The sequence below is a fragment of the Gossypium arboreum genome, chromosome 5 (genome assembly GCF_025698485.1).
Source record: "Gossypium arboreum isolate Shixiya-1 chromosome 5, ASM2569848v2, whole genome shotgun sequence".
NCBI classification, from domain to species: Eukaryota; Viridiplantae; Streptophyta; class Magnoliopsida; order Malvales; family Malvaceae; genus Gossypium; species Gossypium arboreum.
The window spans coordinates 86554600-86573601 of NC_069074.1; the positions used below are offsets into that span (position 1 = coordinate 86554600).

A 19002-nucleotide genomic window follows, 5' to 3' on the forward strand; every position below is an offset into this window, starting at 1 on the left:
CTTGTAAAATTTTAACCAATTATTTTAGTAAATTTAAAAGATGTGATTAATCTTATAAATACCTTGTTATTGTTAGCTCTAATTAGCGGTTATGGATGTTTATGCTTTCAATTTTCTTCTTTGGTTAATCACTTTACAGCTCCAATGTGAATAATGTCTCAATGACGTGTGATAGGGTGAAATTTGATTGGCCTGTTAAACCTTAAATTAATTTAATTTACCCACAATTATCTTCTTCAGTTTCATATGAAGCAAATGAGCTATGGGTCTTGAATTCTTCAATAATATGAATCAGAAATTACCTTGCAATTCTAATTGATGTGTCCAATTACTTTTTGACTATAAGCACTAATTAAGGAGTAAGTACTAGGCCTGTTTTGCTTTTGTTTTAATTTTCATTTAATCTTATCATTGCTCCCCATACTCATTTGTAAAATACATTGTTATTTATAATGAGAGATTATGGATGTTTGTGCTTTCTATTTTCTTCTTTAATTAATCACTTTACGACTCAAATGTGAATATGTCTCAATGACGTGTGATAGGGTGAAATTTGTTAGTCCTACTATACCTTTAATTGATGACTTAGACTTGCTTTCTGTTTGAATTCAATTAATTTAATGCACCCACAATTTTCTTCTTCAGTTTCATATGAAGCAAACGAAGAATGGGTCTTGAATTCTTCAATAATATGAATCAGAAAACACCTTGCAATTCATGTCTCCAATTACTTTTTGACTATATTTGTATTAAATTAGTTTTATATATACCATGATAATGGTAAAAAAATTATAGCTATTTAAGTGTTTTTTTTTTATTTCTTTACAATGGAAAAGTTTTAGTGGAGAACTAGACTTGCTTTTTGTTTTACTTAATTTAATTTTCCATCTATTTTATTCTTCAATCTCATACTCACCACCAAAAATACATTAGAACGAATACTTAAATCTATTTTATTTTATCATCATTCATTACTTACTCATTTCGACCCCTATTAATTGACGATAAACATTAAAATGAATACTTAGATCTACACACAAATAAGTCCATGACCCTTTTAAAAATTGAGACTACTCAATCTATATGTCAAAATATGTCATGTCAACTCTTTGAGAATTAAGGATGCTTACAACCATTTGAGAATTGAAGTTGATAAATCACTGATATCTATAATTTTATGGCATGTCAAACTACACTCAGACTACATTTAACTTAGTTTAATGGGGCATTATCATTATAATCATCATTATAACCCATCCAACCATAGCATCAAGATTTAAATACTTATATATATCAAGCATATACAGAGAAAGCACAAATTCAACCATTCATAACTTGATTCAGCAATCACAATTTCAAATTCATCATCTCTCATAGTTTTGGTACCTTGGCATGTAAATCATATTTGTTTATAACGACTAGGTAATCTATGAAGATATTATTGGAAGTGAATTATAGTAGCACAAACTAGAAGCAACTATTGACACAACATTGACATGAGTACATTCTATTTATTTTATTAGTTCCTATAAGCCCTAATATTCGAAATATTCGTAATTTTCGATTTGCTTTATCGGATTGAAAACTAATTTTATATTTCTCCACAAGAAACCTCGAACTTTCAATTTATTTAATTCAGTCCCTAATATTCCACAATATTTTCAAAGCCTTTTAAGAGAAATCAAGCTTATTCTTATGACAACCATTACCTTACTAATATTATAACATAATTTTCATCTAAAGTTCTTATCTTCAATTTCTCAACTAAACATCATCAATTACTTAATCTAATAACTGAGCTATGCTTATCAACTATCAAAGCCTAGAACTTCAACAAAAATTCAAACTAAAACTCACCTTCCTTGAGCAATCTAATGGACGTAAATGAAGAAAAGAACCGTGAGGGAGATGAGGAAAATAAGCCTTATCTCTTTTTCCTTCCACTATACTTATCTATTATTAATTAAAATTAACTAGTTAAATTAATAAATATAAGAACTCAATGCTCATAAAGTCACTATGCATAAGCTAACGGAACTTAATGACATAGATCATGGTTGGCCACAGTTTATTTTAACCATGGAATATTTGCTTTTAAGGACATGATCATTTGCTAATCAATGACATGTACAAAGCTTCAATCAAATTTCTTCGTCCTACTCACCTTATAATTTAGTCATCGTACTAATTATTAAAAAAAAACCTTAATTTTTTTAATTACTGTTCGGTTTTATTATTAATCCCACATACAACTTGTTAATTTTTCGATTTAAAATTTTGAACGAATCAATTTAAGAAATTCAACCTTAAACTAAGTATATCAAGATAATTTTATATAAGGTATATATAATATATCGAGAGCTAAGCATATTTATCCACATGATAATTGAGCTCAAATAACATATCACATTTGTATTTTATTTTCTTCATTCGAGTATATGCACACGACGAAAACACACTTTCAATATAACTTTCGATTCAACACTTTTACGCAAGAACACATAACCATTTCACTATCTCATCTTAACTCCTAATATCCATTCGATTACATTCCATATACTCAAGTTATTTATTAAACAACCTTATTCAAGTAGAGACAATAGATTGCAATTCGTTTATCATGCTTATCTCATTACATCAATTATTCAATAATTGTAATTACTCAAAACTTACCTCGGATATTTTTGAACAGTGGCGGATAGGCTATTCGATTGCTTTCTCCTTTCCCTTATCAGATCTAGATCCTCTTTGCTCTTGAGCTTGATTTAAAACAATTGAATTCATTTAATTTCTTATCAAATAGGCGATTTAATATAACACATGTATATTATAAGGTTAAGGTACATATGACTTAATGATTAACTATCAAGCACCATAAGCATATATATATATATATATATATTCCCTAGTCATGCATAACCAAACATCTTACTTAGGCATTAACAACTTTATAGTTATATGCATATCTACATTAAGACCAATTATGTATTTAATAAATTCTACAAGTATGGTTATTTATAATGACTAAATACCATTAAATCTCAAGTTATACTTATAAGTACATCCACATAAATACATTCGTACTTAAACATCATTCTGACCGAATACTCATATAGTCACTAACATATTATTAATCACTTCCAAAGCCAAGAAGACATATTTAAACTGAGTACATTTTCACTCAAATGCAAAAACTCATGTGTCGAAATGATATTTCACATACATATACTAATCATTTAAAGAATATATTTCATTGTATATACGCATATATAAGAACCATTCATAACATACTTAGTACTCATTTACAAAGCAAAATACTCATATTACACTTATAAAACTACAAGCGGAATATACCTATACTTACATCACTTAAACATCAACACTCAATTTCTTTAACAAAGCACATTTTCGAAAATGACAAGGCAATATAACAGCCTTTAATCCAACTTATAATTCATGCATAACACATTCCAAGCATTCACTCTATTCCATCATTTAAAATACAAATATTATTCAAAAAATTTCCCTAGTTCAAATTCGGCAATTACACCAATACATAAGATGATTTATTATTATTGTTCATTCATCTAAACTACTTACAGATATCTTAAACTATTTCAATTTTCATCCATTTGTAAATTATTCATTAAAATTGAAAACAACCATATACCCCTTTCATTTTCTACCATGGCCGAATGCTCAAGACAGCACACAACTCCAAATTTTGTCATGGGTTAAGTAATGAACTTAATAACTAACTCAAAATATGCTAAAAATCCAAGAATTAACATTGAACTTACCTTAATTTAGCCAACCACCATAGCCGAATTTCTCAAAGATTTTCTTCTTCTTTTTCTTCTAGTTACGGCAATGGAGGAGCAAACATGGACTAACTTTGGTTTCTCCTCCCACTAATCAATATTTTATTTTCTTTATTCATTATTTCCTTTTTGTAATATAAAATATTAACATAAAATAAATATAATATGTTTTAATCAATAACATGGCCGGCCACTATCTAAAAGAATTGGCTAATTTGACATGCAAGTCCAACCTTTTTGACAACATGTACTATTAGATCACTTTTACATTTGCCTAACACATTTCACAATTGTCTCACTTAAGTCCCAACTAATAAATTTCACATACAAATGACAAAAGTAAAGTATGAAACTTTCACACATGTATATTCACATATAATAAACATAGAATATGACGGTTAATTATTTTTATGACTCGGTTTTATGGTCCTGAAACCACTTTCTGACTAAGGTCAAATTAGGGCTGTCACACATTTACTTCAACTCAAAGTTTCTATTCCAATGATCCTACCTGAACCAGTAGCAACAACTGCTTAAAAGATCATGGAACTTCCATTAAACCCCATTTACATACAGTTTACCACATCTCAATTTCAAACGACCCTTATGTAATGCCTCTTATTCATACCCTACTATTATTATACCAACATCCTTACTTTTTCAAAATCATGACATGCAAAGTTATCAAACTTACTAGAAGGTTGAAACATCCACCGATTATCCTACAAACCTTAGCTTCTAACTTAACGAAAAAGAAGAGAATATTTAATTTTTAAGAAAAAGAGTCCAAAATTTGGAATAGAAGGAAAGAAAACCATCTAATGTTCCTTTCTTGCCATATATATAGTTAGTTCCATCATAATGGATCTTGACACATAGCAATATTTTACTGAAATTGCTTCTCTTGCTGCCCCTACCAAAATTTAAGGTAGGTAAAAGAAAATTCAGCTATTTGACGATATGGAAAACTAGTCAAGACAAGAGTCAAATCAATATTGTTACCTCCCAACTAATCCTGTTACAAGAACTAACTCAAATAGTGCTTATACCAACTAGGTGTAACACCTCTAACCCGTCTCTATCGCTAGATTAGGTTTACAAAGTATTACAATACAATTCAGAACATTTAAATGCAAATAGAAACAATTATACAATTTATCTTATAACATTTAATAAATCATATAAATGAAGGTAGAAATACATTTATAAACCTTAAATCGAGCCTACGAGGCCCTAAAAATAATTTGAAACCAATCCCAGGTCATTTTGAAACAAAACAAAAAAATATAAGGAAATTTTGAAAATCTTTGAAAACAGGGGTCACATGACTATGTAGCTAAGCCGTGTGACAGAGCCCAGACCATGTGGCTTAGAACATGGCCGAGTGGCTACTCTACACACCCATATATGCAGATCGTGTAACTAACTGTGCCCATGTAAAATAAGGTCACACAGTCGTGTGGCCAAACCATGTAACTCTCTGTACCCTGTGGACCAACCTGCAGCAAAAACAAATAAGGCACACAGTCGTGTGACAGCCCATGTCCTAGGCTGTGTGTATCTTAAAAATTTTGCAAAACAAGGCACATTTTCATCCAAAACTTATGTATCAAGCCAAATCAAAGCCAACCAATTCCATATATTAAAAACACATTTAACAAAACAAGCCTAAAATATGTCAAAACATTCATCCTAAGTGCCTAACCCATGTGCCCTCATTGACACCACAATTCAAATACCTAAACAATCCAAAATTAAAACTATGTTATCATGTCACTAGCATATATCACTTGGTTACACTTAAGGTCATAAACTACCTTACATTCAAGTCAAAACTTACCATTACTCAACTCATCCATTTACATTCAAATTTGCCATAACATAACCACCAATATAAGGTTTCTACCAAATGACCAAATAAAATAACAATACCATAACCACACAATGTCTAAAACATGATCACTTATAGCTATTACAAAACATAAACACAAATTCATCAATTTAACCATTACCACAAATATGGAACAATTAAAACTTATACCATTTCACCTATTACATGCTACATAAGCCAAAAGTAAACATCCAAAAACTACTGAAAGATATCTGGATAGTGTGATTCTTTGAGTTGATCCAATCATCTGTCTCCACAAAAATATATTTACACAGAAATAAGAGAAAAGACATGAATAAGCTTATTTGAGCTTAGTAAGTTTGACGGTTAAAACAATAAACTTATCGAATAAGCATACAATTACAGAATACAGAAAATAAAGCAAAATCCAATCAGTCAAAATCAAGTCACAGGTGAGCTTTATACTTAAATGCAAATGATACAATCCAATCAATTACATTATACCATTGAATATATGCTCAATTAACGTTATAATAGATTCGGATACATGGTTAACAATCCAGAACCCACCAAATTGCTCAAATGATCTAATCCTTCGAGAACACACCTAGGCACCAATTTCCAAACACGTAGGTTAACATCCCTCCAAAACACAACTCGACACTAAGTGCCAAGCCTAAAGGCTTTACATTTGCCCCCAGAAACACACCTGAATCACTGTAATATAACATGATAGTCCACAACAAATGTTGAACTTCGGTATATTCAGTAAACAAGAATAAATCAAAAATTATCATCTCCACACCAATCAACCCCGTACATCGCGCGGTATAACCTATTGGCATACCAATTGTATCCTATCCTACGTTCATCAACTCAAGTAAATGTAGAACACCAATGATCCATTTAATTACATTCTCAACTCACATTCATTACTTCTATTTAAGAAATTCAAGATATTCAACAATCTAAATTCACAAATAATGTAAGATTTAAATTTATACAAAATTAAATCGTACTAACTTGCCAGGGCTAAACTGTAGAAATAATAAAAGTTCAGGAACTAGTCAGCAACCTTTCCTTTTCCACAATTATCAACTTGTTCTTGATCATAAAGTAGTTTATTTCAATTTATTAGCTTCAATTTTATAATTTATTCAATTTAACTCATATGTCATTTTTATTAATAAATTTTCACAAATTCTGTAAACTTTTTCACATTATTCAATTTAATCCCTAAAACCGAAACAATCTTATTTCTACAATTAAAATCTATATCCATGTAGCCAAATTTTAAACCATCTTATTACAACCCTTAAATTTCAAATATTCACAATAAAACAAGCTAACTCAACATTTTACCTATTTAGTCCCTAAACTTAAAATTACAAAAAAAAATCACTTTACAAATTAGCTATATCTAACAATCAAGCTTCCAATAAAACCTACTAACATCAAAATCATTAAAAATCATCAATGGCATATTCTCTATACTTTGATAATTTCACAAATTAGCCCCCTAACTAGCTAGATTTCATCACAATTAGCTTAAAACTTAAAAATTATGAAAAATGAACTAAGAAATACTTACATTCACCATGAAATAGCCAAAACAAAAGCTCCAAGGCTTAGAAATGGAGTTTTACGGTTGTAGATAGAAGAGAATGAAGATGATGAATACTTAATTCTTTTGTTTTTATTATATTATTAACTTTATTAACTAATTTACCATATAAAACATATAAAATTCAAATAAAATGATGCTTACGGTCCACTATTAAAACCATACAGATATATTTTCTTAACCATTTGACTCAAAATGACAATAAAAATTGATTTTTACACTTCTTTTATAATTTAGTCCTTTTAACTATTTAACAATATATTTTATTTAGCATATAGATTTTAAATATATTCAATGTGTCTTCTTACTCTATGGTATATAACAATATATTCAATTTTCGATTTAAGTACTTCTTTAGGCGATATTTGTATTTGCATGTTCATTTCCTTAGTTTCATGCTTGAGGACAAGCATGGTTCAAGTGGAGGGGGAGAATTTGATAAGTGTGTAATTTCTTAATTTATTTGTGATATTTCTCTCCTTGAATCATGATATTATACTTATATTTTTGTTATTACGTATTTAGGGAATATTTGGAGAAATGAGGTTAAAGTTTATTTTTGTTAAGTTTTACCTAATTAGACTTTCAACACAGCACAACTTTAATATTTTGGTCATAATTTGAGTTACAAACTTCTATTTTAGGCCCATAATATATTGATTCGAATGGAATCTAAAGGTTTAACTAAAGCTATTTAAAGACACAAGCCCAAAAAATGTCGAATGGGTTTGTTTCATCAACCAAAAAAAGTCAGATTTGGATAAAGGTTCATTAGCGAACTTGACCCCGGAAGATTTAGGTTTTGGGATTTTGTTTTTTTCTTCCCCCTCCCCCTTTACTCTTAGGCTTAATAGAGATTTAACTTATCTAACCTTTTTTGAATAATCCCATACTGATATATATTCAACATACTTCTCATTTGCTAAAATCACATCTTCATCTAACAAAGGGCTAGAGTTCTATATACCACACGTCGCCCGCCCACTAAAGAAATTATCCTCTACCTCGTCGAGTTGAGTTGAGTCTCAGCATCAACTTTTGCCTCCCCAAACTCCCTCTCACCCAACTGTACTAATATTGCATTGTTATCATAAATGGAACCTATAATAGTTGGTTGATCGACAGATTCAATACAAGATTCTTTAACAGGGGAGCAATTGCCTCGGGCCAATTGGGTTAAAGAGTCTAACTAGGCTTCGACCATAATAAACCAGTGAAACAAACCCAAACAAACTCTCGAGTTCTTGATTGTTGCAATAATAAGCAAGTGATTAAGGTTGAACACGAGGCTTATGGAGTTGACACACCTCAACATGTAAAGAAGATAGAATTTCTAATGCGTAGAGAAACTTGTCTTAGTTAGTCCACAAACACACATTTGTCATTGATATAAACCAAATAAACAAAAATAACTACAAGCCAAATATTAAATATATACTATTCCATGTATACATTACAAGAAAGAACAAAAAGAAAACCATTACACACTATTTTTAATACAGAGAAATTAAAAAGCATCAAATTGATGAACACACTTTTGAAATTTATTTATTAAGAACTTTTCACATGTAGGAGAGATCACTTGCAGTTGTAGTTCTAACCAGACCTGACAATAACACAATCAGATAAAACTCGTTATTTATTTAATCAACTTGATCTATCATTAAAACATGCTAATTGAGTTTTAATGGGTTGAAAAGAAAAAGTAAATTTAGCAAAGCAATTTACCTTCTGCAACTTGTTGGAAGAGCTTTGATTCTCTTCATCAAGCTTGTTTTCATCAGAATAAATGATACATAAAGCCAATCCTTCGTATTATCCAAAAAGCGATAATATGAATGCCTCCATGAACGCTTGAAGAACACAACACTGCAAAATCCCCAAAAACCCACAGCAAATCCAAGTCCCGTACCGGTGTAAAACCATTTCATGAACTCATTAATAGAATCTTCTTCACCTTCTCTTGTATGTTCAACTTGTGGTGGCTCGACCATTGAGCAATCTGGTGAAACTGGTGGACCACAAAGTCCTTGATTATGGGAATATGATGAAGGATCAAAGAGCTGTAGTTGTCTACCTGTTGGTATTTTTCCAGACAAGTAATTATAGGACAAATCCAAGGTACTCAGAAATGTTAACTCTGACAAGCTTGTTGGGATGTTGCTTGAAAATTTGTTTCTTGAGAGATCAAGCACTTCTAGTTGTCTTAGCTGCCCAATCTTTTGAGGGATTTTTCCGATCAAAGAGTTTCTTGACAAGTTCAATGCAATCAGTTGTTGAAGATTAGTTAGTTCTTCAGGAATCTCTCCTGTTAATTTGTTGCAAGAGAGATCAATGGCAAGTAACAGCCCAAGAATTTTTGCATACCTTTGCTTGGTTCCTTTCCATGTAAGCAATGCCTCATCAACATACTTGGGATCAAAGGGAATCACAAAAAACTTTCTAAACACATGCTCAATCCTTTGATCTAAACTCAGTTTTTGAGCCATGGAAGTGAAATTATTGAAACATGATGGAAGGGAACCAGAGATATTATTTAGAGAGAGGTCCAAAATTTGCACATACTTTAATCCACAAAGTTGATGGGGCATCTTTCTTTTAAATTGATTCCTTCGAAGGCTAAGAAAAACCAATGATGATAAACTTTGGCCGATCCACTTAGGTATTTCACCTGATAATTCATTATTACTCAAATCCAGAAACTTTAACATTTTACAATTGTGTAAAGATAAAGGTAATTCTCCTGAGAATTTATTACCACGTAAACTGAGCATTTCAAGAGAAGCCAATGATCCTAAGGAGCTTGGAACTGGGCCTGACAAACTGTTGTCTGCCAAATTCAAAACTTTCAATCTCACGAATTCTGCAATACAACCAGGAACCTCTCTAGAAAATACATTATATGAAAGATCGAGCAAATACAAACTCCATTTTTCCATAATATTGCAAATTGCAGAGACTGAACCAGTAAACTTGTTTTTAGAAAGGTTTAAGGACCACAAAGAATACAGAGACATTGGCAATGGACCTGTGAAATTATTAGAACTTAGATCTAAATGCCTTTTGTAACGAAGTTCATGTGGCAAAGTACCATTGATCTGATTGAAAGACATGTTTAAGTACACCAAACTATCAACTGAGTTCCAGAACCAATCGGGAAGAGAATCCGAAATTTCTGAAGCAGAAATATCAAGGAATACAAGTGCAGTTTGAGTCCGAAGCCAAATTGGGAAACGAGGCCCTATCTTGCAAGAGCAAAGTAGCATAAAGCCGAGTTGAAAAGGAGGGCTCCATCCTGAGCTTATTTTCAAAGTCAGATAGCTGTAGGATAAGTCCAAACTACGTAACTTGGTAAGATTTGAGAAATGAGCTTCGGAAATCACAACATTATCAAAAGCATTCCCTGCAAGCCGTAAGACTTTGAGGTTTGGTAGTTGCCCAATGCTTTCCTTTATGGTTCCATTTAAAAGGTTGTACCCAAGATCTAGTACTGACAAGGATGGTAGTTTTGTGATTTCATTGAGCACAGAGTTGCCTTTGAGTTGATTATGAGCTAAACTCAACTCTCTCAACGAGTATCTTGTGCATGATAAAGATGTGTTCTGAACTATTCCAAAGGTACTAAGATGGTTGGACTCCATGTCTAAAAATGCCAAAGAACACATATTTCCAAAAGATTTGAATATCTCACCTTCAAGCTGATTATGGCTTAGATAAAGTTCTTGCATGGTAATCATGTTCCCAAAAGCTTCTGGGATTGGACCTTTCAACTGGTTCATTGAGAGGTCAAGGGAAACAAGGTTGCTACTAACATTAAACAACCATTGGTATATGGAAGAAGAAGTGAGACTATTACCGGAGAGATCGAGAGAGGTGAGAGATGTAGAAAAGTTGGTAAAGGAAAAAGATGGAGAGATGCTTGGAAGATCACAATGACTCAGAGATAGTTCTTCAAGGAAAGGAAGCTTGTTAATTACTTGGGACCAATCATCGGCACTGCTGAGGCTGACGAAACTGAGGTCCAGCCCTCTTAAAAAAGATAGATGGGAAAGCCACTCAAGCTTTCCAACAGTAAACATATTTCCTATATTATGGCGATAAAACAGGCCTTCACCATTGCCACCCAATCTAAAAGTCTCCAACATGGAAAGGTTTCCTAAGTTAGAAGGAATTGACCCTCCAAAATTAGCATTAGAGAGATCCAGGTATCTTAGTTTTTTCAAAGAACCAAAAAACTCAGGGATGACACTTCCGTTAAAATCATTATAGCTGAGATCTAAAAGACGCAAGTGGTGTAGTTTAAGCAATGAAGAGCTAATTGTACCTGCTACATCCTTGAATTTGCTTCTAAAATCGAGCTTTTCCACGTACCCTGTAAGGTTATTGCAACTGACACCCACCCAAACACAGCACTCCTTACTTTTCCATGAAGAAAGGACGTCATTGCCTGACGAATCCACAGCTTGAAGGCTTTGCTTAAATTCAAGCAGCGTTTTTCTCTCGCTCTCTTTGCACAATATCACATTAGCTTCGGTGCAGTTCTCCTGAAGAAGAAGAAGACAAAATATTGCAAAATGTAAAAGTAGAAGTTTATGAGACCTCTTACTTGACATCATAATCTTCACCCAATGAAGTGGCTTTGAAACTAATGAGATTTATGTTTTCTTCTTTTAATCTGTGAATGCTTTGAAAGCACAGGCAAAGCCCTCCTTAAAAAGACCCAAGTTGTGTGGAACAAATGAGATGTATGTTCCACCTACCATTTAAGGGCATAAAGTTGAAGAAATTAATTTGGTTTAAGAACCAAGAGAAGCTGCGTGGCAAAAGAATAAACGAAGTCGAAAGAAAGAAGTCTAAGGAAAAAGGACAAAATTATGCAAAGAGGTGTTAGTGATGGTATTTTATTTCGTCTTTCAACAAAGTACAAAGAGCACTTCACATGCCTACCTGTGATTGGTCAGTATTGTCACATTAAAAAAATAAAAACTAACAGCATTAAGTTTTGGTATTAATATAGTGGATGGAAAAAATTTTGAATACTAATTTAAGTCAAAAAATTATAAATATTAATATAGGAAAAATAAATAAATTTGATAATAATTTTATATTTAATTCATTTTTAATTATTTAAATTAATAAGTTTATTTAAGAATTTGAATCTATTTATTATGTTAAAATTATATTAATGTTTTTATCCAAATTTAATTGAATTAAATATTATTATTTTTGTAATATATGAGTTCATAAAAAGTTAAATTTAAAATTTTAATAATTTTTCGGACATTTGAATTAAAAAATGTGAAGGTACTAAATTAAAATTTTAAAATAATATACAATGGAACAAAATATATTAAATTTTCTTATAATATATTAATTATCTAAAATAAATATAAATAATTCAAAAATGGAAAAATTATAAAATCTAAATAAAAACTCTAAAAACTAAATTATAAATTCTTAAATTTTAGAAAATTCAAAATATATAAACTCAAAAATAAAAATTATAAAAATAGATACTTTAGGAAATTAAAATATTTAATAAAAGGATAAATATAATTTTTTAAAAATTCAACCAACAAGTAGTTAGGAGGAGTGGAAATAGACATCTTCCTTATACATTTGGACTAAGTTTGAATTTTGGAATCAACATTGTTGAGACAAGATGTGAAGAATGAAGATGAGTAGCAGTTGACAGTGGCCCACTACATGCTACCATTAAGATAATTTAAATATTTGTCATATTTGAGTCAACAATTTAATAAAGAAAATCTTTATACTAGTCATATTGTATAATTGTTCGCAAGAACGAAACTTAAAGGAATTGATGGGGGCCCGCACAAGCGGTGGAGCATGTGGTTTAATTTGATGCTGAAGCGAAGAACCTTACCAGGGCTTGGGATGCGTTCGGGAACGCAGACGCAGGTGGTGCATGGATGTCATCAACTCGTGTAGCACCCCAAACCCGGCCCAGACGTTATGACCGGATCCGACATGCCACATCGAAGCGTTCAAAATATTTTATATTGTTGATCCAGAAAAACTTACTTAGTGTTTTAAAAGATAATTTCATTATAGGTTAAAGTGAATGGAAGCTGTGCACCAGGTAGGAAATTGGAAAAGAGGTGGTGAGTCCATCAGACTGCTTAAGTACCAAGCTCCCTTCGGATCCAATCCTAGACATGCATACCGCCATTGTCACACCTTAACGTCATGGATATTTCTAGGAAACCGATTTGATTAAGTCATTTTTAGGAAAAGTGATTAAATTTGGAAAATACTTTCATTGCGGAAGCTTTGCTTGTTGTCGTGTTATTTTGAAATCAATTGTTGTTTTTGAAAACGCGCCCTAAAGCTATCCAATTTCAACAGTTAAAATAAGTAATACCTATCTTAGTAATACATATTAAAACCATCAAAAATAATTAAGCGGCCTTATTACATTTAAAAACCCAAAACTTCAAACGTAAATAAAAGGATGTCCAGTTCACCAGAAGAAAATCAAACTTTCAGAACGGGTGGCCACTCCGAATTCCCTTACAGCTCCAAGCCCACTACGGTTGGGGATTTCCTACGTGGATGAAAATAAAAGGGGTGAGTTTGGGGAAACTCAGTGTGTAAGGAAAACCCATTTAAAGCCCAAGTCAGCTCAAGCCTATTGGGCCTAAGCCTATTCAGGTAATAGTGGTACTGCACCAGAGCCCTTTTTAGATTACAATAAACTGGGCCTTAGCCCCTTATTCAGATAACAGTATGGCCCATAGACCCATTTCAAAATACATGCAACATCAATAAACATATGCAAGCCCATTTGGGAGACTACTCAACCCACCAACCACTACACTCCACCCGTACCAGCCATACACTCCATGTGGGGAATAGCTCAACCCACCCAAATTAACACTCCACAGATTCACGCCTTTTTGCTCGATTAACGATAAATTGAGGCAAAGCCTCCAAGATCGTGGACAAGCCACTTTCGATACTTCCTCCGTCAATATCCCAATCCCATGCATCAGATAATAACAACATGGCATGCAGTAAATAACAACATCAAACATGCATTTAAGTCAATTTAACCCTAGGGGTATTTGGTAATTTATCTCCTAGGGGTAAAAGCGTAAATTTTCACTTTTAAAGGTATTTCAGTAATTTATCTATTTTAGGGTTTTTCATGCATATTCCTACCTTTCACGTACTACTGAAATCACGTCGAGGGTTCTTCTTGAATTGGTCCGTTGGCCCATCATTCCAATTTTGGCCCATTAAGCCCAAAAATATCGAAAACGCAAATCATGCACTTTGCGGTCCAAATTTTGCAGCTTACCAAAAACATTAATCGATTTACCTCACGAGCATTCGCACTTCGCAAATCTACAAAATACCGATTTTCGGCATTTCGGTTTTTCGACTTTTGCCGATCCAGACTAAGAAAGAGGGTGTTAGTTACACACCTGTTTGCGACGATATGCTGACAAGATCCACACACGAACCGCCTACAATTGGATTACTAACACGTTAATCTAACTATTCAAATACAAACTACGTATTAACCCCTTACAATATTCAGCCAACCATACCTATAGATCATAGTAAGCTTATAAGAAATCAATAAGCAACTCATTAACAAATTTTTGTCAATGTTTACCACATAATCATAATCTCACTGCAAGCTATCTTCCTGAACAACAGTCACTAAATCATTTATAACTAGAGCTACGAAACTCCAAATCAAGTGTCGTTAATTTTCCCTGAAAATAGACTCATATATCTTATATCCATAAAATTTTCAGAATTTTTGGTTTGGCCAATCAATACCAAATTTTTCTCAAAGTTTTGCATGTTTCACTGTTTGACTAATCTGACCACTCTTCATTACGAATCAAATTTCTCATTGTAAAGAATTCAAAATATGTTCTCGTTTATTCCATTTGAAACTAGACTCATTAAGCTTTAATTACATAATTTATGCAGCTTCTAACTCATCTCCCACAATTTATGGTGATTTTCCAAAGTCACGTTACTGCTGCTGTCTCAAGCAGATTTATTACCAAATCACTCTTTCACACCTAACTTGCATGCTTGTTATTTAAACATGTATATCACCAATCAATCATCACATATCTATGATTTTACTTAAGTATAATCTCCATTTCATCATTTTAAAGCACAACATGTTAGCCGATTTTTCCTTTAGCATCTAAGGCACATGCATGCTCATTTGTTTGGCTCAACTTCACCTATCTTCCATTTTTCATCAAAAGAACATGAAACAACAACCATTTCCTTCATTTTAATTCATGACTAAATGCTCACAACACAACTAAAAACCAAAATATGCTTCAAGAGTTAAGGTAGAATCAAGAAGAACTCATGAACATCAAGATGGAAGCAAACTATCATGAACTTACCTTCAATTTTCTTCCCCAAGTGACTGAACATTCAAGAGCTTTCTCCTCTCCTTTCTCTTCTCTAACTTTAGGCTATGATGAACAAAGATGGACAAAACTTTGTTCTTTTCACCCCTTTTTCTTTTAATAAAATTTCATATTTCATCCATTTAATTCTTTAATACAAAAGACATGAAATGCCCATCATGGAACATTTACCTAAACCATTATTATGGAACATTTACCTAACCTATTATCATAGAATATTTACCTAATCCATTATCATGGAACATTTACCTAACCCATTATCAATTTGTACCATGAATTATGGATATCAAGTGCTCATATTGTCTACAACAACATGATGGCTGGCCACTTCATGTAAAATGGGAGGTTTGTCATGCAAATCCTCCTATTTTGCACTCCTATTTATTTGGCCACTTCAATTTCGCCTATAGCATTTTCAAACATTTTCACATAGGTCCTATTTCATAATTTCACCCCCTTTTTCTTATGGAACAAAAATTAACTAAAATTGTCAGGTTCTATCTTAAGCTTGGGCCTTCTAGAGGCCCACAAACATAATTAAACCTATGCCAACATTCACAGAATTCCCGAAAATTGGGGCGTTACAACTCGTTCACGAAAAATATTTTTATTAAATATTTACGAGCTTGGTTCATGGAAACGAGATCCAAAAATCGTATTTTTGACACCACTAACTTTCGAGTCATTACAGTGATGGCTATAGTAGCCACTGAATGTGACATTGTGATAAAATAAAGAAAATAATAACACAAAGGATTGTTTACAGTTTAACTTTTCTACATTTTAGAATCTAACTGTAATTATAATTTAAAATTTATATTAATAATATTTTATTATATTTATTGAAAAAGAGAAGGTAGAAAACTGTGTGTGGACAATTAAATTATAGGTGTTAAATTTTTAATATCCATTATAATAAAAATATTAATAAATTGAAAAGGAAACGAAAAAGTAGAAATGAATCTCTTAAGAAATTGAAATCAAACAAATGAGGAATGAAATAAGTTGACATTTTAGAGAAAACATTGAAATTGGATTTTATTTTTAATATTTATCAAATTATATTTACTTTTATCTTTAATTTTAATATATTTAATGATTTTATATACTTACATTTTAATAATTATTAATATATATATATATATATATATAATTTATCGATAAAAATTAGTTATAATTACGTCATTTGTTTGACAATTCAAATATTATAATAAAAATTTAAATCATAATTGAAGTATTTTTAATATATTCAATATGAAAAATAGTTTTATTTCATGTAACTAATAGAATTATTAACATAATTTAAATATATAAATTATTTTAATAATTTAAATATGGTACTAATAAAAAAATTAATCGTTTTTAAAGCATTTATAAAAACTATAAAAAATGATATATTGTAAATTAAGCTCTTCACAATTCAATTTTTAATTTGGGTAAACTACCTCACTGTCACTCTAAATAGGGATCAGTCATTCCTATTTTGATCAGTCCAATTTTTTTTTATAATTCCGACACAAAAGAAATTGATTAAATTGGTTACTCCACCATTAAATTGTAACAGAATGTTTACAGCGAATTTCTTATTTTGATTACTATAAATTGTAATCATTCTTATTTTGGTCACTTTAAAATTACGGTAAATTATCTTGTTAGTCACTCTAAATAAGAGTTACTCCTATTTTCGACACCAAAAAACAAAAATTACATGTAAATGCATAGTTAGTCTTTTTTTTTTTTGCTTTATTTGATCTGTTCTGTTGTAAAATACGAACAGAACAGCAACAAAAGTTTAACAATACAGCATTCTAAAATAAAACACATTCAATCACTTAATAGACCTATGATTACAACAAAGCAAAAACTCACCACCAAGCTTTAAACATTTTTCTCCCGTTTTATATTTTCACTGCGCTAATCTCTACCACATCAGATTAATGGTAGAGTGACAAATTTAATATATATTTTTTTGGGTGATCAAATTAATAAATGAAAATGATGACAAAAATAGAAATGATGAATTTAGACTGACAAATTTAATAAATGTCTTTTTAAGTGAGAGTTCTTATTTATATATAAGTGTAATCAATTTTCTTGTAAAATTAAAACTCTTATTTATAAATGTGATGGGATTAATTTTATAAATACCTTGTTATAGTTAGCACTAATTAGCGATTATGGATGTTTATGCGTTCAATTTTCTTCTTTAGTTAATCACTTTATGACTCCAATGTGAATAATGTCTCAATAACGTGTGATAGGGTCAAATTTGATAGGCCTACTAAACCTGACTTAGACTTGCTTTTTGTATCAATTAATTTAATTTACCCACAATTATCTTCTTCATTTTCATATGAAGCAAATGAGCTATGGGTCTTGAATTCTTCAATAATATGAATCAGAAAATACCTTGCAATTGCAATTCATGTCTCCAATTACTTTTTGACAATAAGCACTAAATAAGGCCTGTTTTGCTTTTGTTCTAAATTCCACTTGACCTTTACAATGTAATTTTTCAATTTTCCACACTAGACTTACTTTTTGTGTTAATTTTTCAATGATAATGGTAAAATATTTCTAGCTACTTTAAGTGTTTTTTATTTCTTTACAATGGAAAAGTTTTAGTGGACAACTAGACTTGCCTTTTGTTTTAGTTAATTTAATTTTCCATCTATTTTCTTCTTCAATCTCCTACTCACCACCAAAAAGGCATTGCAACTATTTTTTCTTTTTTTCTTTTTTTTTTTTAGCCCAGCAAATAAAATTTTATTATAAAGGGCAAAGCATCAAACGAATTCATTTGTTAAAATATTGTCTTGTGAATTAAAATAGCTAAATTTGTAATTATTTAATTGATTCTAAATGAATTCCACCTGGTTAGAATTAGGTAATACTATCGGTAAGCTAAATCCTAGGCTTGAACTTATAGGGTTGTTTATTGATAAGGGAAATAATTTCAATGAGCTTCCCCTTGATTATCGAGAAGGTAAGGAAAGATTGGTTGCTAGGCATGATATCGGCAACTAAAATTAATTTATCAAAAAATACTAAAACTATCTTTGCATTGATGATCAAACTCATAAATCAAATGAAGATTTTACCTTTTGTTAGATTTTCAACATATTGGTTTTACTATATTTTATTTTGCGATTTTTCTTACATAGTTTTAATTTTAATTTTAACCCTTTATTTTATTTTCCTTTACTAAATGAATAGAATTATCACTTGATTCCATGGATTCAACTCTACTCATTGTTATATACAAAATTT

The 19002-nt window shown here is 31.1% G+C and overlaps 1 protein-coding gene and 1 long non-coding RNA gene across 3 annotated transcripts; both read right to left on the reverse strand.

The window, feature by feature from the left end:
• Positions 1–8653: 8653 nt before the first annotated feature.
• LOC108451722 (receptor-like protein EIX2) lies at positions 8654–12068 on the reverse strand. Of its 2 annotated transcripts, XM_053029030.1 has the most exons (4): positions 10056–12062; positions 9665–9968; positions 9026–9547; positions 8654–8903 (listed from the first exon to the last, which is right to left on the reverse strand). In XM_053029030.1, the coding sequence occupies exons 1-4, from the start codon at positions 11911–11913 to the stop codon at positions 8894–8896; spliced, it is 2694 nt and encodes an 897-aa protein (XP_052884990.1). In that variant the 5' UTR covers positions 11914–12062; the 3' UTR covers positions 8654–8893. The 2 variants fall into 2 exon arrangements, with proteins under 2 accessions (XP_052884990.1, XP_017604869.2); XM_017749380.2 differs by having other exon boundaries at positions 9026–12068.
• A 1553-nt stretch (positions 12069–13621) lies between these two features.
• LOC128292680 (uncharacterized) lies at positions 13622–15863 on the reverse strand. The gene is made up of 3 exons (XR_008282628.1): positions 15706–15863; positions 14749–14790; positions 13622–13865 (listed from the first exon to the last, which is right to left on the reverse strand). It is a non-coding gene; the product is annotated as an uncharacterized LOC128292680 (long non-coding RNA).
• Positions 15864–19002: the final 3139 nt, after the last annotated feature.

Excerpts from the sequence above, each read along its gene's own strand:
- LOC108451722 (XM_017749380.2), bottom strand. The coding sequence starts at position 11,913 with ATGATGTCAAGTAAGAGGTCTCATAAACTTCTACTTTTACATTTTGCA.